This window comes from Cyrtonyx montezumae, unplaced genomic scaffold, assembly GCF_038088225.1.
Source record: "Cyrtonyx montezumae isolate F1298 unplaced genomic scaffold, pur_monq_1.0 scaffold_0, whole genome shotgun sequence".
In the NCBI taxonomy this organism is placed as follows: domain Eukaryota; kingdom Metazoa; phylum Chordata; class Aves; order Galliformes; family Odontophoridae; genus Cyrtonyx; species Cyrtonyx montezumae.
Window position 1 is genome coordinate 23,201,679 of NW_027071824.1, and position 24,293 is coordinate 23,225,971.

The 24,293-nt window shown below is 34.5% G+C and overlaps 1 protein-coding gene across 9 annotated transcripts in view; it reads right to left on the reverse strand.

The window, feature by feature from the left end:
- Positions 1-24,293, reverse strand: part of RYR2 (ryanodine receptor 2) — a 343,878-nt gene that overhangs the window by 34,197 nt on the left and 285,388 nt on the right. For all 9 annotated transcript variants that reach the window (XM_065730001.1, XM_065729961.1, XM_065729984.1 and 6 more), the window contains 8 exons: positions 24,101-24,197; positions 20,938-21,041; positions 18,736-18,787; positions 18,530-18,580; positions 7,922-8,021; positions 7,575-7,654; positions 5,618-5,694; positions 4,276-4,349 (listed from right to left, as the gene is read on the reverse strand). In XM_065730001.1, the coding sequence (XP_065586073.1) occupies positions 4,276-4,349; positions 5,618-5,694; positions 7,575-7,654; positions 7,922-8,021; positions 18,530-18,580; positions 18,736-18,787; positions 20,938-21,041; positions 24,101-24,197 (635 nt within the window). The remainder of the gene's footprint in view (positions 1-4,275; positions 4,350-5,617; positions 5,695-7,574; positions 7,655-7,921; positions 8,022-18,529; positions 18,581-18,735; positions 18,788-20,937; positions 21,042-24,100; positions 24,198-24,293) is intronic.

Here is a 24,293-nt window from a genome sequence, read left to right on the forward strand (position 1 = left end):
TATCAACTGTCATGTTGCTCACCTGGGAATTGATTCACTTCTCCACATAACTCAAACTATAAAGTCAGGATAATTATGTCTATTACAGAGAATTGCTTGATTTAGCTATATTAAAAGTTCCTCAGATTATAAACTTAGAAAAATACTTTTCATTACAATAAAGTATTGGAAAGGTATTACTGTTTCAGGTTAAGGATGTTTTGTTTAAATTCTAACTGAGTTTCAGTGATCATAGAATCATAGAACAGTTTGAGTTGTAAGGGAACTTCAAAGGCCGTGTGGATGAATTCCCCCATGAGGAGCAGGGACACCCACAGCTATCCTTACCACTATTACTTTTTTTCCTATCCGTACAGTTAACTGGATTTATTTAACTCTTTTCATTAAAAACAGCAATTTAAAGAAAACTTTCTCATAACTATCCAGAGCAGCAAATTTCAAACTATGAGTAAAGTGCTCAGAAGTAGGTTCATCCTGATTTTGAACTACAGTTGGAAGAAAAAATACTTCCATCTTAACATACACAAGTTTCTTTATGAATTCCTAAAATAATTAAAATTACAAAATATCTTTCTAGAACACTACCTAACAAATATAAGATAAACTAAGAATAAACTTTCCACATGACATGAGACATAAAGCAAAGCACTTAAAGAACACTGCACTTTCAAGAATATTTTGACTCACAGTGAAATAACAAAGTATGAGCATTAAATGAAAAACTGAAAAACTATCATGAGATAGTAAGCGTTTATACATTGGTTTGGAATCCTCTTTTTTTTTTTTTTTTAAAGGAAACAGAACAATCAAATCAAAACAGAATACATACAGAAGAAACAACATTGAGTACATCACAATAACAAGAAAGAAACACATCTGCGAAAGAACCATTGATGTTTTTACCAGTGGGGGTTCCAGGGTTTGGAAAGGGAAGGTAGTACCAGTCAGAGGAATACCAGGACAAGGAGCTTAAAATGTGGACAGCACAAAGAAACAGTTGGAATAGAGCAATGAATCTCAAATCCATGTTGACTAAGTACAGGGCTTTCTGCCTATTGCCAAAGTTGATGTGGGACCTGAAACAAGCTTTTATATAGCACTGCCCTTGATGAAAACATGACTGTATTCCCACAAGTGTAAACAAAAGTCTTTCTTTGAATTTGGCAAGAATAATTACAGATTTACATGTAGTAAACTCAGTTATAGTTATTCTTTAATATGCTTCTGCACCAGATTTAGATGACATAAGAAACAGGCTTCAGTACACATTTTGCCATTCCCTTAGGAATCAATAAAACGATCATCAATGAGGAGTAATTTGTTCCTCATAGAGAAAGTATCTCCACTGTAAAGTGAATGGGAGAAAGTTCCACATATGTTGTTGGTACTTCCTTGGAAGTATTTTACAGGTGGCTATTTACAGGATTGAAAGTAGACATATGATGTCATGCATCCCTTAAAATCTAGGATACCTGAAAAGTGTTCCCTGCAGGAATTTCCCCAAAAATGCACTGGCTGGGCTTCTGTAATGCTATCAGGTCTTAAATACCAGTAGCTAAACAGCTCTTATGTAAATGTATTTTCAATGAATTGAAAAAGGTCCTTCATAATTCAGAAAATACTAAAATTTGAACGGATCATCGTATCAAGAACAAAATAACTCTAAGAAGATGTGAAACCTTTCTTTGGTTCGGCTTTGATTTGCTGTTGTTTTCTTGAATTTCCAATAACTGAATAACAATCTAACAAAAAGTAAATAATGTTAGTAAATATCTCTTTGCATTAAGAAATATTTGGCATAGTGTAATTACTGTTTCTTGACACTTCTTCTGCTGCTTGTCAATGGCAAAAAAAAAACAAACAACACATGATCCTAACAGTAGAATTCTGTTAGTTTGATAAATGAAAATTTCCACTGAGAAAACAAATAAAAATCAAGATTCCCTCGCCTTCCTCCTATAACATTTTGCTGACCAAAAGCCATCTGCTGTGTTCGAGTTTAACGTTTCTGCTGAAAGTTATATTTATTTTATATTTTAAATTTTTAGTTCTCATGGTTGAAGGTAACATCTCGTGGCAACTGTAACTACTGTTTAAATAAAAACATTTTACAGTACTTAATAGTACTGTAGTGGTATAGGAACATTTAAACATCAAGTAATTTTCAGAGCTAAGAGCCACCTGTAAACATTTATACCTCTAAATTAGAGAAGAACCACCTCTTCCTGGTATCAACTCCTGATCACATTAGATAAACCTAGCCAGTGGCAAGTCCTCTCCTCACTGGATCCACCACTGATTTCCTGTGTTTGCACAAACCAATGCAGCAATAAAGCTACATTCAAAACACAACATAAATAGTACAGGAGGACTATAGCACAAGACTTGGTGCATGTAGAGGTACACTTTTTTATTTTATTTTTTTAAACATTCATCCATTGCAAATACTGGGCTCACTAAAATAAATTAAAAAAAAAAAGGAATAAAAAAAGTTTAAAAAAGCTTGCTGCTCTTACATCTAGCGTGCCAGTTACTGTGCAAATCCTGAGAAAGGGAGGAAGAACAAAGCAGGTAGAGTTGATGCAAAAATCAAAAAGTTTGGAGTATACAATTATAATAATAATAGGAGAGAATCACTTGTTTATCAGTCTTACAGGAACAAAAAAATCTAATGGTGTTCAGGAGCTGTACAGTGCTGACACGAAGCTAACAAAAGAAAAAATAAAGAAAAGGCAGTTGTGTTTAATAATTACCACGCTCATGAGTGATGACTGTGGAAGGGAGGACATTTAGTGCAACAAAAAGGAAACAGGAAAAAAAAAAAAAAAGTTGATAAATTGTTTTTAGCAAATACAGTATAGATTTAGTATTGGTTTTGACAAAATTAGTCCTACACTAAAATATAAGGATCAAACAGAAAAAAATCCAACAAAAAATCCTTCAAATGTGGAAGCAGAAAAATACTCTTACATCAGAAGAGTTAAATATGCAATGTTCAAATAATTACTCATATCTGCATTCAGTAGCAGTGATTTCTATAAAAAGGTAACCATTCATCGTTAATTTCAATTTATAAATATTTACTAATAGAAATACTGTTCAAAATCTTAAAACACTGTGCAAAATAATTTTGAGTAAAATATGAAAGGTCAAAATTTCATATGCCAGGTAATTGTGACAGTGTTCAATCTACAATCACGTGACCAAAGTTTATCCACTTGAGTTCACTTTATTTTGATTACTCACTTAAAATACAGCAGTCTATATTTATGTTGTAATTTAAATGAAGGAGCACTTTTGGAGAAACAGCATTTTATTAACAGTCTTGAAGTAATCCAGCCAAACTTAAGATTCTATGATACTGATTTGAGACAAGCAATTGAATAGTCAGAAAATATGCTACATAAAATTACAGGAATAATAGATAATGAGATATGAAGTGTTGCACGTATGAACTATGAGTCCCAAAATGCAATGATGATTATGCAGTCAAGCTTTTTTATCTTGTTTTTAGGATAAAAACATGTTAAAAGATTTAGTCACTGTAGAATTTCAACATAAAAATACATGATAAAAAACATTGTACATAAGGGGAGAAGCTGTGCTTCGGTAGCCCTAGCAGTCACGTAAAAATGAGACTAATTGTTCCAGAAAATACAGGAGGGTAATCAAAGAACTTACTGTCAGACAGAAGAAAGAAATTGACAGTGAATTGACAACAGAGGGTAGAAAGCTAAAGTGGTTCGAAGTCAAAAGTGAAGCAATTTTTTTAAATATTTCACCACAGATCAACAGAAAAGGCTTATTTCAAAGAAGCAGCTTTCCCATAAGACTTTTTTTCCAAACAGCAAATAGAGTTTTCTTGACTTGTACTGTTTTATCTAGCGTTTAATTGAATTGAATGGTTTTAATTCTGGCCAACTCAATTTAAGAAACGAGGTGGGAGCTTTTAATTTCATTTTATGCTAAAACTAGTTAAGGACTTCTGAAATGTTATACATGCATAAACGTTTGTAACTAGAATCTGTTTCCAATTTTACATGTAATTTCTTCTTCACTTCTTCCAAATGATAGGTAAGCCTCCTTTGAGATGGTTCAGAAACTGTCTGAAACTAATTTACTCTCGATAAGCACGGGCTTAAGTACATCAATTACATATAAAATACTTCTAGATACCATAGATTCAGAATCTAGATTTATATTTAAAGGTTTCTTTCAAACTTCTACAAAATGTAGAAGACAAATGTTCACAGATAATTTCTGTTAAAATATTACCTGATCCCTCTTCAGTCACCATGCCAAGGCCTTCTGCTTTGTTTTGACGTTCAAATGCATTTAGATCAAGAACACTGAAATGAGCAAAAATGTATTTGTTCAGAGAATAATTAAATATTTCTATTATTTCACTTTCTGAAAGATAGGGAAGGATTTGTGATTTCATTTAAGCATGCAATCATACTAGTGTCAAGAAAATATATTTCAGTGGCTTACTATACCCATCTGCTATAAGCTTACATAACTCACTGCTACAGTGCTTTCGCCCTGAAAATAATACAGTTTAGTTATTTATAATCAATAAAAAAAAAGTGAATTATATATATGTATACAAACATAAATATACTGACACTCAATTTCAAGGGCTGCAGAGAAGTCACATAATTATTGACTGCTTTCATACTATAGCTCAGTTCTCCAAGCAGCAATGTTTTAGAAACCTGTCAGTTCCATTCACCATACCTTTCCCGCCCTTCACATACTGAAAACTAGAAGATGCCAAAAGGGCAACTGTACTCAATCATCCAGATGAAAGAAATTTGCACACTTAACACATTTCCATCTGTCAATGAAAGATTCGGCCTTTCAGTGTTTAGCATGTTAGCTTGTCATTAATACTTTTTCATAAACAAGTGTAGAGAAATGAATGAATGAATTCATTTACATGAATGAATTTCAATCTAAGAAAATTCAAAGCAAAACTTTTCCAAGATAGTGTTACAAAAAAAAAAAAAAAAAAAGGATATAGGATAGTACCCTTGATGTGACAGAAAGCTAAGTCTTTTAACTCAGGCATTCCCACTTAGTCCTATATTTTATGTCATTAATACTTTATTTATTAATATGTTTTACTCCAAATGTATTTAAACATTTAAATATTTTACATATTATCAACATAACCTGTCAAGAAGCAGAAATAAAAAAATCATAGCACCCCTTCAGTTTGTTTAAACAGTATTTTATGTCATTTTCTGCACACTAAAATTCTATTAATTCTTACAAAGCTGAGGTTTCCCAAAATCTTTATGATTACTTAACACTGATCATTAACCAGGTCTCTGAAGGACTATAGGATATCTTCAGTTAATAATTCACTCTGAGGAGTGCTCCTGAATCTGGAATTGTTTGTCTGAAATGTCATAAACACATCTGAAAACGAATCATTATGTAAAGGAAATTGATAGAAAATGAAGATTTTCATGCTATACTGTCTTTTATCCTAAATCTAGCACATGGCACTCACCAGGCATAGTTTGCAAAAAAATTATATAGTTCTTTTCAAAAGAATATATCCCGTAGAATAAAACCTAAATATAATGAATTTTTAAACTAGATATTTTACCTGCAGGACTGCATAAGACCAGCAAGACTCTGAAAGAAACCCACATCTTTCTTATCCTTGAGGTAGTCAAGCATTTTCTGCAGTAAACATAGATCATAGATGCAAAGAATTAATATTTACGCTATGTGTAATTCTAGTTTACATAATACTATATTGTTTCCAGATTACTAGTGATATTGGTTTCAAAATATCTCTAATATTTCCAAATTATGTAATAGAGCCTTGCTGAGAAAAGTACAGGTGTCAAAAATAAAAAGATACAATTTTGCTATTCACTACTATTTCAGCACCACACTGGGATTGTCATGACTTTAACTTATTTTAGCATATTTTAGATGCAATAGCACATCAGTGCTACAAATAAGTATTTCTACATTTAATTTGGCTGCAGTGTAACCTGTATCACCTTTCTGATAAAAGATTACAATAACAAGAAGTTATACACTGGAGTTAATTCTGATTCTAGAATAAATATGCTGTCAAGTGAAGATACAGGATCAAACCAGAGGTCCCAGATGTGAAAAAAATGATGGTGGTCAAAGATCAATTTCTATTGGAACACTATAAGAATTCACTTCGTGAACGAGATAAAAGTTTTTGCAAGTAACAAAAAGAATAGGAAAAAAAGGTAATAAGCAAACTCCAAAAAGAAAAAAATCAGACACTGCTAAAAGAAGGTATTACCACATCTTTACAAAGATAGTGGATAAAGAACCCACACCATCATCAACAGCCAAATTAATTGTCGTAAAGAAATCCAAATGATGACGACTTTTCAAAATTACTTCCACGTGTTTTTCTGTGCCCCTACCATTATTCCCAAGGAAGACTGAGAAGTTCATGCTAGGGCCCCCAGAAAAATTGGAAAGTGGGACATAACACCCGAGAAAAGGAGTGGAACTTAGGTGATTGAAAAATAGCACTTCTTACTATACTATTGATGCTATTATTTTATACATATGTAATTTAAAATACAAGTATTACAACCAGATTCATAACTGTGTCCTGCATTCTGATTAAAAACTTTAAGCTCTTTTATTATTATTTTAAATGTAAATTGTTGCATTATAAATTCAGATTAAATAACTATGTACATATTATAATTTTTCTGTCACTTATTGTCATGCCAGCACAAAGAACTGGCAAAAGTTAAAGTATTTAATTCTTTAGATAATTAGTGTACTTTCAGGTCACTTCCTGGAAGTGATAGCCTCTGAAATGGATATCATTTTTGGCTGTCCTTAACTTCTTCAATGGCTAGCTAACAGAGTAGCGTAACTACTTCATGTTTCCTGTATTCCTTGAAATCATCCCTCAGCAAAGTAGATTACTACTTTTACTGCCATTAGTCAAGTCTGAAACCTTCCAGACTCAGGAATCTTCAACCACTACAGAATGCTGAATGTAGTCTGCATGAGGCACTTCTCTTCAACAGTACAGAATATCATCAAAATACCAGACTTGCCCTCTGCTCACTATTGCTTATGCTACCATAAATTGACAAATCAAGTTTGAGTTCTCTGCTTTTATCACAAAGTCTGTCCAGACCATCCACAGTATAAGCTAAGGACTTCTGACGTGTGAAAATTACTTTGTGAATACTGAGACCAGCAAATCCTCTCTACTAGCTACAAGACAATAGCAAATTCCCCCCAGAAATTATTTCACAAAATTCTACATAAAAGATAACAATTTAAAATAAAGTTTCTTCACTCCAGATAAAGTGAAGAACACTTATTTCAGCCTTTCATTCTGTAGATTAATTATGTACATAGATAAAAAAGAATATATATAACAAACCAGGTATTATTTTGTAAACTGTCTTCTTCAGGGGATGACTTTAAGAGTATAAATAGCACATGAAAATAGTCTTACTACATAATTCATTACAATAATAAGGACTGTATAATAAAGTTCTGTACTGACGAGAATGAGTGAAAATAGACAAATACTGTACCTGCTGAACAGTAGAATTTCCTCCATTTAAGATGGCAATCCCTAGCTTTAGGGTAGCTGCAACCATTGGCCCCATCTCACCTAAAAATTATTAAAAATACTTTTAGATCGTACAGTAAAACAAGAATGTTCTATTAACTTATCCATGCACTGACTGGAGGATCAGATGGAGGATCAGATGGAGGACAAATGGAGGATCACGAGGGACATTTCTGTTTCTCATGTAAAATATACTGTCTCTCTTTCATGATAGCTAGTATGAATTAGTACAGTTGCAAGCACTTTTTAAAAATGGCAATTTCAAAGTTCATCAGAAATAAGTGAAATCAATTTAAAAAAAATAATTACCTTTACTAGCACTGATTGTCTGAAGAACCATCTCAGCAGCACCTCGGTCATGCAATCTGGCTTGCTGATACAGAAGTTTTTGCTTTTCCATTTCTTTTTCCTGAAGAAAAATTCCAGTCATTTAAGATGAAGACTTCAGTTACTATCAGTTCTTCAAAGGTTTTTGGTTTTCTCTCTTAGTATATGGGCTCTATGGCAACATCATGGACCAACATAATGCAGACAGTGCTATCGAACAGATATTTAACATGTTCAAGAAGTATTCTTCCCTTGGTATTTTTCATTAATAAGTTTTTAGTAGTTTATCTGAAAAGAGTTACTTCAATTGTAAATAATTAGGTTAGTTAAAAGCCCATATTCATTATATATTTACTGTGTATATAAAACTTGCACTTTTGTGCAACAGTTGACACTCAGTAATCTTCCATACTGGGACCATAACTTCATACTGCTCAGTATGTGGCTCTTGAGTTGTAAGTTCTTGCTAAATACCAGAGTAACCAAAGCGTTTCACTTTTTTTTTTCTTCCACAACTCATCATTACAACACAATACAGATTGCCCACACTACCAACAAAATATTTGACAGAATGCACTGTGCTTTTATATTTCACATCTTATAGCGGCAACAAACAATACTGCATGGCACTGCTTGAGCAATGGTGAAGTTTGTTCTTTATAATTTAAACTACTACTAAAAAAAAACGAAGAAGAGCATAAGGAGCAAACATAAAGGCACAGTTAATTCCAGATGAATTTGAAGTTTCACAAAATCAATTGAAGTCTGCAGGAGAATTGAGGATGACTAAGCAGTATAAGTTGCAAAATGGACGTTGCATAGAGCCCTATGACAGTGAGTCCATCAGATGGCGTGGTAGAAAGCTTACTCAAAAAGAACATGACACGCTCAGTTAGTATCATGTCCAAAAACACAACGCCCAAAACATGTATGACCTAGAAGCAGGAACAGCTGCAGCAGAAGTAGCCAGAATGACAGCTTTGCTGCCATAAACTTTCCATCGAAGATACAGAAAAAAAGACATTGGAAGATGGAAGAGGTTTAAAAAATGAAGGCTTGCTATATATAGAGTATGAGTAATAAATAAATAAATAAATAAAGAGGAGTAAAAGAGAAATGTGTTTAAATGAATGGAAAAGAAACCTTTAACTCAAAAGCAAACCAACACAGACATTTATGCTGTTACCAGAGAGTTCTCGCCGAGGCTGGCAAATTTGTTTCTTAAATCTTTGATATTATCGTGCTGCGGAAACAAAATTCATCAGGGTTTTTTTTTTTCCACACTATTAGCTCTCCCATGGTTAAATTGTATCTTTCTTTTTTCCTTAAATTATGTGACAGAGCAAGATGGAGGCACAAAAAAGGAAAAAAAAAAAAAAAAGTATGGCAGCTTCGCTTCATATTTAGCCATGCTAAAGTTTGAAAGATTTGCCTTCATGTTTAAACCTCTTCCTGAGAGTTCAACAAAAATGAAACAGAAACATTAAACACACGTATGCACCTATGTGTGCGCACACAGACTACCAGAAAATTGTGACATCACAGGTTCAACACACCTACAATAAAATATTTTCCTTTGCTTTGATCAGTGTTTATTTTTTAAAAACGATTTCCTATTTATAGTTAATTTTATTTTAGACCCAACAATCTTCCAAGATGTCTTTCATTGCAAGATTTATTATTCACATGCTTACCATCAGCTATACTATTTTGATTATATATTTTTGAGAAGTTCTTAAAAATGGGTATAGCAAGGATATAGTCGTTTGATCTACAGGCTGAAAAAGTGATTGTGCACAATACTGACAATAGCACTACAGAAGAATAGAAAAAATAGATATTGATGAAGAACTTGAAGTCAGAAGGGTGGCATTTCCTATGAGACATCAAGCTGTTTAGGTAACCAAAGTAGACCAAAACGAAACAAAATAAAACAAACAAACAAAAAAAAAGAATCAACAAACATTTCTTCTGTTCACTGGTGATAAGTCTCCACCAAATACTGTTTGACTTCTTTAGCTTGACAATGCTTTTTCTCTGTTTATTTCTGTATACAACATTAATACACAGACATGCGAGTCAGGCTAGGAAAGTAGAACAGTAGAACTGCTACATGGTAGCACTGATTTTCAATGAGTCTTTCATAATATAGAAGGTATGCAACATTAATAAAGCTGCTGGCTGCTCAGGATATCCATTTTTCTATTGGGTACGCTTATTGCTAATAGTTACCTGAGATAACAGACTGTTTTTTTTCTGCTTTATCGTGCTAATAAGTTACCATAAAACAAACAAAAAAACAAAAAAACTTTCAAAATAACTAGCTGGTGGTTGAATTTTCTGCAGTTTGCTAAAAAAAATAACAACATTAAGTAAAAATGTTTCATATGGCCTGAAATACTTGAAGTGATTAATGAGAAATTTAATTAAATATTAAAAACCCAATTCTGTTGTTTCTGGAGTGCTTTTCATTTATGCGGTAAAAAGCTGACCACTTAGACATGTATTCCCACATTACTGATTTTCTCCAGCAAGCTTCCATGACAAAGAAGCATTTACATCACACTCTGAAAGTAGAGGTAAACTTTCTTTTTCACTCAGGTTTCTTTTTTATTTTAATAATAGCAAGAAACTTCAGGCCAAAAACACAAACCGGGGAAAATAAAGAGGACCTTAGGAATAAGTTATCAAGAAATTTACTAAATTCCTAAAAGACAAAATAATCTCAAAAGGGAATTTTTACTAAAACTGATCTTTGCAATTCTAAAGCCATTTCTCTGTCATCTGCTGTACTTTCTTCCCCTACAGATTTTTCCATAGTTAACGAATACTACTATATCAGTATACCAGACATCTATAAACCTTCTATTAGTTGATATTATTAGTAAAACATTAGTAAATACTTTTGAAAACTTTTGAAAGTGCTCATTAAGCATCATCACTAAAAGTGATAAAGAACTTCATAAATTAACTGTCATATTCTTTTCTTACTCTCACATCAAATACCTTCATAAATTCAAAAATATTTAATACAATCCCACACTACACGTTTCTTCTTTCAAAAAATTTCTATTTCAACTTGCATAACTATATTTATTGATGTCATCATATTTACTCTGTCATTCAATTACAAGTTCATTATAAGAAAGGAAAATAAGTTTTCTTTCATACATTACTGCTACCATATTCTCACTGTATCAATAATATCTCTCATCATATCAATTTCCATTCAGGTAGATTGGAATTAATACTGTTCTTAGTCTTAAAGAGGAAAAATACTGTATTTGGGGATTTTCTGTGTGTTCTCATTTTCCAGGCTTTTTTTTGTTTGCTTTATCTTGTTGTTTTGTTTTTTGTTTTTCCTGTTTATTTACATAATAGCTATGAAACTACACATTACTTTAAATTGTTCCACTATCTCTTGTTCAATGGTGGGTAACAAACTTCACATGCTTGGAACAGTTGAAATAGATGTCCAATTCTCTACGTGAATTAAAAGTAAAAACCCGCACAAAATTAATGGGTCATTTAGAATATTTCACTACTACTGTATTTGAATTCTTCAGCTGAAACACCATATCTTCCATAGAGCAATAGGTTTGGAAAGATCTTTATGAAATTATCATGCCAAAAATATTCACAGAACCCTGTGGCATGCCTGGGAGTGCTCCTGGAAAGTACCTCACCAATGATGCTGAAACACTGTAGCATGAAGCAATGCTGATAGACACAGAAGACAAAAGCAGCCAGAGCACATGATGAATTACCTTAATGAGTAGCCTCATATTAACATTTATCACCCTGATCCTGAACTGAAACCCAAAGAAAATCTCAAGTATATCATTCACTTCATAAAGTGATTCTCCTTAAGACTGTAGTACACTTCCCGTAATCAGTTGGAGGTTATGTTACTCATATGCCCCAAAGCAGCCATAGGATAGAAACTGAGAAACTAACCTTATAATAAAGAAAGTATTAATTACACTTATCCTAAGCCAGTGGCATTATAAACTAGATTGTAGAGAATTGAAACACTGCAAATAGGCAGGAGCAAATTACAGATGAAGAGGTGGCTGTCCAGTGTCAGACACTGGATGAAAGAAAACATAAGAAAATATTTTCTGCATGGAGTATATGATTAAAAAAAAAAAAAAGTGATTGATGGAAATGGTCATGGGTTGACTGGGGGAGCACAAGAAGAAAATGAAAGAACGACCTGCAAATAAAAGATTGTATAATATAAACAACATCATGACCTAAGAAAGAAGACAAGAACATGGAAAATCTCATCATATCTTACCTAAACAGAAGTTTGTGCTTTTGTAGTAGATATACAAATAACTTATCCTGTAGTTGTGGATAGAGACATAATGTCACATATTAGGTAACTAGTGACACTGTGTAAATCTGTTCACGTTCTGAAGTGCAAAGCAGAAAAGCCATTCTCCCTGGCTATAGCAACTTCCTAGCTTGTCCCCCTTCATGAAGGACCATCGGCAGAGCATTCCTTCAACAGTCTGACCTGAGGTGCATGCCACCATTCCTCAGCCAGCATATGAAACTCTCCTTCAGAATAATGCTTTAAGTAATCTCTTGTCCCCTGCTTTAAGATTCTTCCCTTAACAATATTCTAACTTTTATTTGAACTTTATATGGATAGCATTCTGCAGAGAAATATATAAACAGCTCAGACAGTGGAAAAATTACCAAATGCTACCACAAGAATAATGGATCTATGCTGACATCTTCATCAGTGGAAAGACTGTAAAAAAGACCTTCCAAATTATCCTGCAGGGCCTCTGCTCACATTTTACTCAACTTGACTCTAGCTGTCATATTCAAAGGAAAATTCCAAATGGATTTCTGCTTAACCACTGCTGGATCCTACTGGATTACAGCATTGAGAGAGTTTTCATGTATCAACTACACACATCATTTTTATGTGCTAAATGAAATGCTAAAACTTTTAGTACCATTTAACAAAGAGTAGCTACTACCTCTGCCATCAAATACCACTTGACAAAATTTCATACTTCTGATTTTGTGTTTCACCTCTGTGGTATGAAAGATTTTTATAACTGTGGGCTGCACACTAAAAGTAAAGAAATTACAGGTAATCATTGAATAAGACTTTCATCTTGTACCTTTCTCACTGCTACTGAAATTTCCTAGTAAGATCTCAAACTAAAGGTTCATTTGAGGTGACTGAACCACTAGTTGCAAAAAGAAAAATAGTTTCATTAAACATTAGCAAGTTTGAGAATAATGGCTCCTTTATCTATTCAGGAAATCAGCACAGTCAGCAATTAACCACCAGTGGAACATGTTGGGTCTTCAAGAAATGTAAGAGTAGTTTGCAGTACTCTACAGTCAAAGGAAGATTTTATATAGCTCTAAATACAAATCTAAATTGGAATACATTGGCTAACAGTCAAATGTTAAAAAAGATATTCAGAAACACATCAGAAGAAATGAAAACAATAAGAGCAACCAAAAAAAAACCCTCACCACTTTTATTATTTCAATTCTTTTTTAGTATATTGTTTACTGAAATCAGAGTGTAATTCTGAAGCACTTAAAATGGACCTTTTATTTGACTTATCATTTTGTGTCCTTTAGTAGAGCAGTCTGTGTACAGTTCTGGGCTCCCCAGTCAAAAAACTACACGTATCTCCTAGAAGAAGTCCACCAGAGGGCCACAAACACAATAAAGTACCTGGATCATCTCCTTTATGAGAAGAGGCTGAGTAACCCAAATCTGTTCAGCGTGGGGACAAGAAGACTGAGGGGGATTCTGATAAACATTTATTAATATCTAAAGGGAGGTGAGAGGCAAATGGATGAGGCCAGGCTCTTCTCAGTGTTATGCAGTGATAGGACAAGGAACTTTTTTTGGTCTAAAACTTGAACATAGGGAGCTCCATATAAACATGCAGAAGAACTTCTATACGGTAAAGGTGCCAGAGCACTAGAACAGGTTGCCCAGGGAGGTAACAAAATCTCCTTCTAGGGAGATATTCAAGACCCATCTGAACACCTGCCTGTGAAAGCCATTGTAGGCAACCTATTTTAGCAGAAGCATTGAACTCAATGATCTCTTGAGGTCCTCTTCCAGTCCCTGCAATTCTGTGATTTCATAAAGCACAGACAACTTTACTGTTTGTTTATATTCTGACCTCCCTACTGCCCACACAGTGATTCAGAAATAGATTATCTGTAGAGAAATGAGACTACACTGCATGAAGCATGAGAATTGCAGATAAAATGCAATCCTTATTTCTATCACATTCTAAGCTTGTCCAAAGCTCTCTGTTGATCTGACTGGGAAAAGATTTAGTACTTCAAATATCATTCAGTTCTTAAAGCCTAGAGGACCTTTATTCCCTTCCAGATTGAATAGTCAGTCTTTTTATTTGCATACAGAACATGGAATAAAATAGAAACATAGAACCACCAAGGTTGGAAAAGACCTCCAAGATCATCCAGTCCAACAATACACCTACCACCAGTATTTTCCACTAAACCATGTCCCTCAGTACCACATCTAAATGTTTCTTGAACACCTTCAGGGTCGGTGATTCCACCACCTACCTGGCAGCCCACTCCAGCACTGGTTGACTCTTTTGGAGAAGTTTTTCCAAACATCCAACCTGAATGCCTGCTGGTGTGACTTGATGCCACTGTCTCAGTCCTATCACTAGTTACATGGGAGAAGAGGCCAACGACCTCCACATTGACACAGCAATCCCTCAGAGAGTTATAGAGAGCAATGAAGACTCCTCAAGCTTCCTCTTCTCCAGACTAAATAATCCAAGTTTCCTCAGCTGCTCATCATAAGGTTTGAGCTCCAGGCTCCTCAAGCTTCACTGCCCTTCTCTGAACACATTCCAGAGCCTCAATATCTTTCTTGTAGTGAGTGGCCCAAAACTGAACACAGTACTCAAGGTGCAGCCTCAGCAGAGCTGAGCACAGAGGGACTATCACTCCTCTGCTCCTGCGGGCAACACTATATATACAGGCCAGGATGCTACTGGCCTTCTTGGCCACCTGCGCATACTGCTGGCTCAAGTTCAGCCAAGAGTCAACCAATATATCCCAAGTCCTTTTCCTCGATATGGTCTTCCAGTCACTCTGCCCTAAGCCTGTAGCATTGCCTGGAGTTGTTGTGAACAAAGTGCAGGACCTGGCACTTGGTCTTGTTGAATTTCATCCCTCTGGCCTCAGCCCAGATATCCATTCTGTCCATATCCCTCTGTGGGACCTTCCTATACCCAGACCGATTAACACTTTCTGCCATCTTGCATTTGCAAATTACTGAGTGTGCACTCAATCCCTTCATCCAAATCATCAGTAAAGACAGTGAACAGGACAGAACAGGCTTAACACTGTACTTCAAGATAGACAGGCAGACAGACAGAAAGAAACACACAAAGACACACATACAATTGGGATTTATGATCACAGAATCACACCTTTACAACAGTTTCCTGTCATGCTTGAAGGAAGAAACAATTATTTGTATATTTTTCCCTTTGAAAACACTTTTCAGTAAAACAGACTGATTTTTAAGGAACATATAGCAGTTAGTATATGGAAACCATGAAGACAAAGTGCTAGACAAGTGGTGTTTGAATAGCTTAGCAGAAGATATAAAGAAAAGACTGTACTATTAAACAGGCTACATATTTTCTTTTGGGCTTTTTTTTTAGTATGTGTGATGTGTTTGTAGCAGTTAGAATACTTTTTCAGCAATTCTTTACAAGTCTGTGTGAGTACATTCATCTTCCAGATTAACACTTTGAAGTATGAATGAAGGAATAACAGAACTGAGCAAACTTTTGCAGGAGTAAGAATGAAATGGATCTTGAAGTGTATCTTCTACTTCTGAAGTTCTATGGGAAACTCTTTTCAAGCTGAATGTTAGGAAATGCTAGCAAACCCAAAACTACAATGATGTCAGTCTTTTCAATTGAGAAGTCCAGGTCTCCATACACTGAATTTTGAAACCACTGCATTGTACCTGATCATCAGGCAAATCTGCACATTCCCATCTCAAGTAAGTCATTTCTACTTAGTGAGCCTCCATTAGCCACAAAACAAATAACTACATTTAAGAGCCTCAGAACCAAAAATTAGATACTGCACACACTACAGCTCCTCTCAAAACATCAGCTTTTCATTACTATGAGCAAACAGTTTGATTGAATAATGGAAACTAAGACTTCTACTTGCATAAGGTATGCTGGTAATCCAGTGCTTCAGGTATGTGCCGATTTTTAGAAACTGGTGATGAGATTTTCAGTGTGAGACATATAAGATTGGGTAGAAAACTGAGTCACTATACTAATTACCACTGCAAAATCACATACCAATTACCTCTAGGATTTTAGAGAAAGCATGGAACAACAAGGAATAACTGCAGATATGCAGTCATTAGAGAGTTTCTATCAAGTATGATGACACTGAAGACAAAGATCTCCATCTGCTCCTATGATCTAAACCATAAACTATAATATAATTGATGAGACCACTGTGACAAATATTAGATGAACAATTCTGCTATTGTATCATAAACACGTTCCTGCTAAGAAACCGAAAAGTCCCATCAGAGGACATTCCCTTCAGAGCCACATATATCTTTCAAATCATTCAATTTAAATTATAACCATAAAGAAGATAACTAAAGCACAAAAAGCAAGAAAAATAAAACTATGAACAAGCCAAATGACATTCAGTTTCCCCCAGAATGGCAATGTGTTTTTGTATGAACTTCTCCTAAATAATACTTGACGTCTTTAATAAGTTCTCTGCACAGGAAGGGTTCGATGGAGAGATGTCATGCTGGAACAAAAATATTAGACACGTTTTCAAGACCTTTTAGATGAACTTATTCAAGATGTTGGGCCTAAAAGTCACAAAACTAGACCCAGACAAATACACACATATTTTTTTGTTTTACCTTGCTGCGTTGGGATCCTGTGACCTTAAGGAAGGGCAAGGACAAGAAGCAAAATAGCAATAAGAAAAAGAAGTCCAAATTTTTTTTCTGCAGGTAAGCGTCTGATGAAATACATACATATAATTGTTTTTTGAAAAACTAATGCATTATTTGAGTAGAAGTTTCGTAGTTACAGAAAAAAATAGTGTAAAAAAATAAGAATAATCTTTCAAAAGATAAATTTGAATACAGAACAAGAAACTCATTATAATTCAGATAATGAGCACTAATAAAACCCTTAGTGGCAACGTTGTCCATTCAACTCAGTAACTTCCCATTTATATACTTTTGCATTTCTAAATATCAGTCTTTCAAATATCTAATAAGCATGCAAGGACAAATTGACAAAAAACTTACAGAAACATTCTTCGTTTAGTGATAATGTCATACACTGCATTTAAAAATAAAACTTTAAAAAGGATCGTGGAAATTTGGAATCAGACTCAGTTGTTTAACGTAAAAAAAAAAAAAGTTAAAAAAAAAGATATATTAGGTACTTTAGTTTGTAATTCAGCTGGTGTACAATTCCTGAGGGACTAAAAGGAATTGGTATTTTTTCTAATTTCTGTATACTGCTAAACAGGGAACACATTTAATTCCATGATATCTCAAACAACATTTAGAAAACTTACATAGCATCTCCTATGTACAAAACAATGAGAGTAATAATAGTAAGCATGCTGAAATCCCTCCTCAAAAATCGAAGCAGAATAGTTTTATATTAGATAAATCATTATATCCATAAATGTTAAAAAAGCATAAAATCATGCATTTCCTGTTTCAGTCCTTTAGTAAATGTACTAAATAAAAGTATACAAGTAATACAAGTATTATTAGATTTGCAAACATAAGACAGCTTTTAATGTCAGGATCATATGTCCTCAAAGTTTTCACAAGCTAACTCTCTCACTGCCCCTCAGAATAACAAATTTCTCTTGATTCCTATTTTCTTGTTGGAAAAAGTGAGACAGGTCACAGAGCAAACACATAAAAAGGACCCATATCTCTTACTGTTGCAATAACCTCTTACAGAGGTTAGCACTAAAAGCTCTATATTCTATATTCAATATAAGAAAATACTTGACTGTTTCTAAAAAAAAAGTTCATCTTTTATCAAGAACTACTGTATATGCAAAAATAAAAATACTACATAAATTACTAGTACTGAATATAAATGGCTTTTGCTACTCTGTTATTTCACTGTTTTGATCATGTAAAAACTGAACTAGAACCTGATCCCTTGTAAGATAGTCTTTTACTATCAGACTTCTAGAATAAAATACCTTATTTCTATTCAGCAGCTAAACAGTTAAAGTCAATCAAATAAACTTGCAAGATGTGTTATAATACTACATATATAAAGAGTTTTGTTTTCTGGTGACAGCACATCTGTTTTTGTTTTACTGCAGTGAATCTGATGACTCATATTTGACAATTCAGTTTCTGACATGCAGTCCACTGCCATAATAAGCTGCAGTAAGCCATGAACTAAAAAACGTAAATGTCAATTGGAAGCTATGAAAAATGTTTATTATGATAAGAAAAAAATAACAAGAAAAAAAACCACCAAAGAAACAAAAGTATAATCTTACTTCAAAGCTCTTCACTTCTTCACCATCATCATCTTCTTCATCATGGCAACTCTGATAACATGCAAAAAGAAAACATTTACTAATAAGTTCAAGAGAGGCTTAGTTGAGTATTAGAAATACAGAATTAGAAATACAGAATTTTTTCTTTATCTTCATCACTAGCATTATTAAAACAGCAAAGATGTAAGAGGTAATGAAAAAGTTACCTTTGCCATAATGTCAGCATAAGCCATATAAAGGAAATCTTCCTCCAATTTGCTGGGTAATAGAAGAAAGAGAAAAGAAGAAATATCAGAGTAATAATAGTAGAATTGGCACTCAAAATATTTTTAAGCACCTTAGAAACCATAAAGTATTTCCAAGCAACAAAAAAAAAAACAAAAAAACATTTTCAAAATGAGGACTTGATTAACTAATTCATAATGAAAAGCTACCTACAAACACAGCATCCAGACATCACAGAATCACTCTAGAGATAATCTAGTCCAACCCCCTTGCCAAAGTAGCTCCCTAGACCAGGTTGCATAGGTAGGCGTCTCCAGAAAATGAGACTCCACCACCTCTCTGTGCAGCCTGTGCCAGTGCTCTATCACCCTCACTGTGAAGAAATTCCCACGCACATTTGCATGGCACCTCCTATGCTTCAGTTTGTGACCATTTCCCCTCATCCTATCACCACACACTGCAGAGAAGAGTCCATCCTCGTCCCTTTGCTTCCTGCTCCTTATATATTTATACACGCAGATCAGATCCCCTCTGAATCTTCATTTTCCAAGGCTGAATAGACCCAAGTCTCTCAGCCTTTCCTCATAAGGGAGGTGTTCCACACCCTTTATCATCTTTGTGGCCCTCCACTGGATTCTTTTGAGGAGATCCCTGGTTTTGCTTGTACCCAACACCTATCCGTGAGGAATACTGCTAAGTACAGGCCTCCAACTGGACTCTTCACCACCAGTCACAACCCACTGAGCTCTGTCAGTCAGCCAGTTCTCAACCCACTTCAGTGCCCACTCATCTTTTCCATACTTCCTCAGCTTTGTTATAAGGACATTGTAGGAAACAGTGTCAAATGCCTTGCTGAAATCAAGGTAGTCTACATCCACTGCTCTCCCCCCATCCATCCATCCAATAATGACATCATAGATAGCCACCAGGTTGGTCAAGCACAACCTCCCACTGGTGAACCCATGCTGACTCCTGATAACTCTCTTCTCTTCCAATTGCCTGGAGATGGCATCCAGAATAACCTGTTCCATCACCTTTCCAGGGACAGAGGTGAGGCTGACTGGTCTGTAGTTCCCTGGATCCTCCTTGCTTTTTTTGAAGATTGGACTGACATTTTCTATCCTTCAATCTTCAGGCACCTCTCCCATTCTCCAAGATCTCTCAAAGATAGAGAGCGGTACAGCAATCACCTCTGCCAACTCCCTCAGCACATGTGGATGCATCCCATCATGACCCATGGATTTATATACACTGATATTGCATAGATATTCTCAGATCATCCCAGAAAAGATCAAAGTCAGCTCTCCTTAAGTTCAGGGTAGCAATTCTTTTTGATTAGCTTCTTCCACTCAAGATCTTGAACTTCACCATATAGTGATGGCTACATCCCAATCTGCCCCCAACCTTCAGTTCTCTAACAATCCCATCCATATCAGTAAGTACAAGGACCAGTAACACCGCACTCCTCATTGGCTCCTCCACCACAAGCATCAGAAAATTATTTTCAACACATATCAGGAACCGCCTGGAGCTCATATGCCTGACCATATTGCTTTCCCAACAAATTTTCTATCCCATAAGAACCAGAGCCTGAGATCGCGAGACTACTTCCAGCTGTTTGTAGAAGGACTTGTCAACTTTTTCCTCCTGATCAGGGAGCTTATCATACACACCCACAACAGTGTCACCCACACTATTCTGCCTCTTAATTATTACCCACATGTTCTCCACTGCTACATCACCCTCCCCCAGGTGAAGTTTGATACATTCTATATTCATTCAATAAACAGATTCCTAAGACAGCATGGTTAACTTTTTCAATTATTTCTAGAATATTTAATAACAAGAGTATCACTTTTAATAGGGAATACGGATATAAGATATATAATAATTCCTGAATGCTGCCAGAAGTACAGCATTCATGTCTATGGAAAAGTTTATGAAGCATCTGTGTCTCTGTATGAAACTCATGAAATCTTATTATCAGTCGTTAAAATCTCTTCATGTACTCCCACAGACTAGAGAGGTTTCAGTGTAACCCAAACGCACCATGTGTACACATTCACATGTTCTGGCCTAAACTATGCAATCTGACTTAAAGAAGGACACAGATGACAACTTCAAATACAGAAGTAATTTGAAAACACACATACGCTCTGCAGAGTGTTTAATGCAATCCCTACCATTTTTCAGTTAAGGCTGTTCGACTGAATAGCAGAATAAGTTGATGTAATGGATCCACTCTTTTAAGGGTTTCATCTTCTTCTGGTGGTTCTTCTCCAGGTTTCTTTAGGGAAAGAATAATAATATAAAGATTAAGAAAAAAGAAGTATATTAAATCATCTATTGTGAAAACTATTTTTTCTCTCTCTTAAGCATTGAATACTTGCATACACTATCTTGACATGATCAATCAGGAGCACACAAGTTGCAAGCAACTACATCATGAAGACTATATTGTGTGCAAAGCTTGGAAACTCCTCTCTTCATAAAAATCAACCCTGATTTCCAAATTCTGAAACAGTAGTCTGTTTCTCTCTGTGTTAACAAGCTTCACCAGTGATATTAGAATCCTTCATTTGAATTGCTATGACAGGTATAATGTTCCCTAAGGAACATTATTCAAATTTGAAGCTCAATAGCTTTAGCAAGAATGAGCTGTAACTACCAACAACAATAATGCAGAATTTTACATGGTCACAAATCAATAATGAATAATAAATGCTTTATATCAATCAATTATTTACATACACATACAAATACATACAAAGTTTAGTTTTTGGTTTTTCCCTTGTTTATTTTGCTTTCTGGTTCAGATAGTGCTAGTTAGCTCCTCTAGAAGGAAAATGTTTTTCTAGATATTATGATGTCAATTACTGAAGCAATGTTTTGAAAAGGATCAATGCTAAAAGATATTTGAGATTATGTTTTTCATTGCTTCAATTGTATATATATATATGTTTTTTTTTAAAACATCATGTAGGTCACATAAAATTGATTATATAACTTACGCCTACTCCTCCTCTTGTCTTCACCTAGCAGTATATAATGCAATATAGATAAAAACAATTGAATGTATTGTTATGACTGCAGAAGTAATATATATATATATATTTTTTTTTTTTTATGCCAGATGTTATTATCAATTAGAAAGGCTTGGCCACATAACTGGTGTAAGGAAAAAAAAATGTTTATTGCCAAGAAGCTGCCTCAAAAATGTTCCTCTGTGAATGCTTTTAGATATCTTTGTGTACTACATTTCATATATGTCTGTGAAATCCTCATTTCCTTTCAATTCTACTAAACATAAGTTTCACCTGAGAATTTACTTCTCCTTTACATGTAACCAGAATGACTATTTCACTAACTAGGCTACATCTATTAGAGGTGAAGACAGCTATGCTGGGCATGGAAGGTTCACTTCACATGATGATATTTTCATTATCAATAACAAATTCTGAACAAGGAAAAATATAAATGTAATTATGTCTTACCATTAAGAGAGATGCTCTTCTGCTCTTTATTTCAGTTTAATTTAGGATTCTAATCATTCTCTTTAATTAAATCGCAGCATTCCATTACATTACCACCCAAAAAAACCTCTCTAATATTACCAAAATCAATGAAGAAAATGAAAACATTTCTATTAATATTTCCTGCAAGTTGTTCATTTCCAGAGATTTAATTCAAATTAAATGGAGGGTAAAATCCACCAATTACTAAGTTAAAGCATTTCCTAGCATTTCTGGGAAAATAAGCTTTCTCAAATTTTAGTGTTTTAAGATATTTGCCCTATAGCTATTTAAATTTAAAAAGCTTAAAGTGAACTGAAAATAAAAAAATAAGTTGGGAAGTTTTAGTTGTCATTTCAAAACGTTACGATCTAAAAGAGCTACTTTTAATGAAATCTCATTATTAAACTTCCATTAAACACATTGTGTCCATAAGTCATCACAGTTCAGTAATGCCTACCAACAAACTAATAACAAATTTGTCACATAAGATCAAATGTTCCTAAAACCAGTGCAAACAAAGGAATTCTTAATTTTGCCTATGATTTGAACTTCCAACTCTAAAAATCTAGCTTCATCAGAGGCTTGATCCATTGAATAAGAATTAAAAACGAGCAGAATTAAACTCAAATAGAGAGGTCACATATACTTTTTTTTTCTAGACAGAAGACTCAGGAAGCAAATCTGTGTTAGCATAATCATTTACTTAAACACTCATCTCCTATACACAGAAAATGCCCTTTCCACAGGCCTGACCGATCTGAATCAGGCAAAGTCAGGAAGGAGAGAGTTTTCATCGCATTTCTTCTTTTAAACTATTTCCTCTTAGCAGAAAAAAAGACTGCAGAATTCTTAGCACTGTGAAATAATGTACTAAAGCATAGTACACTGTAGTTTACTGATTACAGATTGCTAAAGGATGATAATTCTTGGCTACAGCCTCTGAGCCCTGGCTTGTTTCTGTTTTCTACTTGATGTCTGAATACATCAGAAACACCAGGCTTTTTGACTTCAAGCACAAGCCTTTCCTTTCTCCTCTTCCAGATGAGCCTGGGCCTTTCTCACTGTAAGAAGACCCTGACAAAGAAGAAAAAAAAATTCCTAGCACAATAATTCCCTATCCTAGTCCTCATCCAATTCTCATAAAAAAACTAGCTTTCTGAGAGATGATTATAAAGGATGAGAACACAAGCCTCTACTGAAAATCACCCCAGGGATCAGCAGGCATTAAGTCTAACTTGACTAGTGAACAAAATACTTTTTTCCACAACCAACAATCCAATAGGACTCTTCTGCAATGGTAAGTCCCAGTGAGCAACCTTTTCATGTCTATGCATCTGAGGAACTGACTTATCTAACACCAGAACTTCTTTAGTTTCCTATTCTAGTCTTTTGACTTAACTGATTTCAACAGGGGTTATAAAGATTTCAAAACCAAAAATAAACTGCAAAGAAAAAAGACAACAAACTGTTCTTCTCTGCACAGAGTAGGTGAAAAAGGCAATGTCAGTGGCTACCATAGACAGAAAGTTTTATAATGACATTACCAAAGCCCTGAGGCAGATTGCCTAAGGGGATTCTGTAATTTCTATTTATTTTATTATTTTACTTAATTTTATTTTATTTTATTATTTTATTTTATTTCATTTTAATTTTATTTTATTTTATTTTATTTTTTGTAATTTTTAATACACGTCAGACTGTCTTGGTTCAAGCTCACATTTTTGAGTAGAGGTAGCTAAGATAACCTCTTACATGCCTCAGAAACTCGTGATTATACAAGATGAATGCTAATCCGTAATACATTCCCACAACCCTTTGCACCCAGACATACTGCTAAATCTTCAATCAGTTTGTCTTCAAAATAGTGTTCTTCTGTTTCAATCCAAGATTTATCATATCCTTGAAGAAAGAGGTTGACAGCTCGGTGCCTAAAAGAGGATAGTTAAAACAAAAGCTATAAATTCATACAGAGAAGATCTGGTCAACATAAATTTCATTTTGCTTGAAGAACTGTCAGTGTGTTA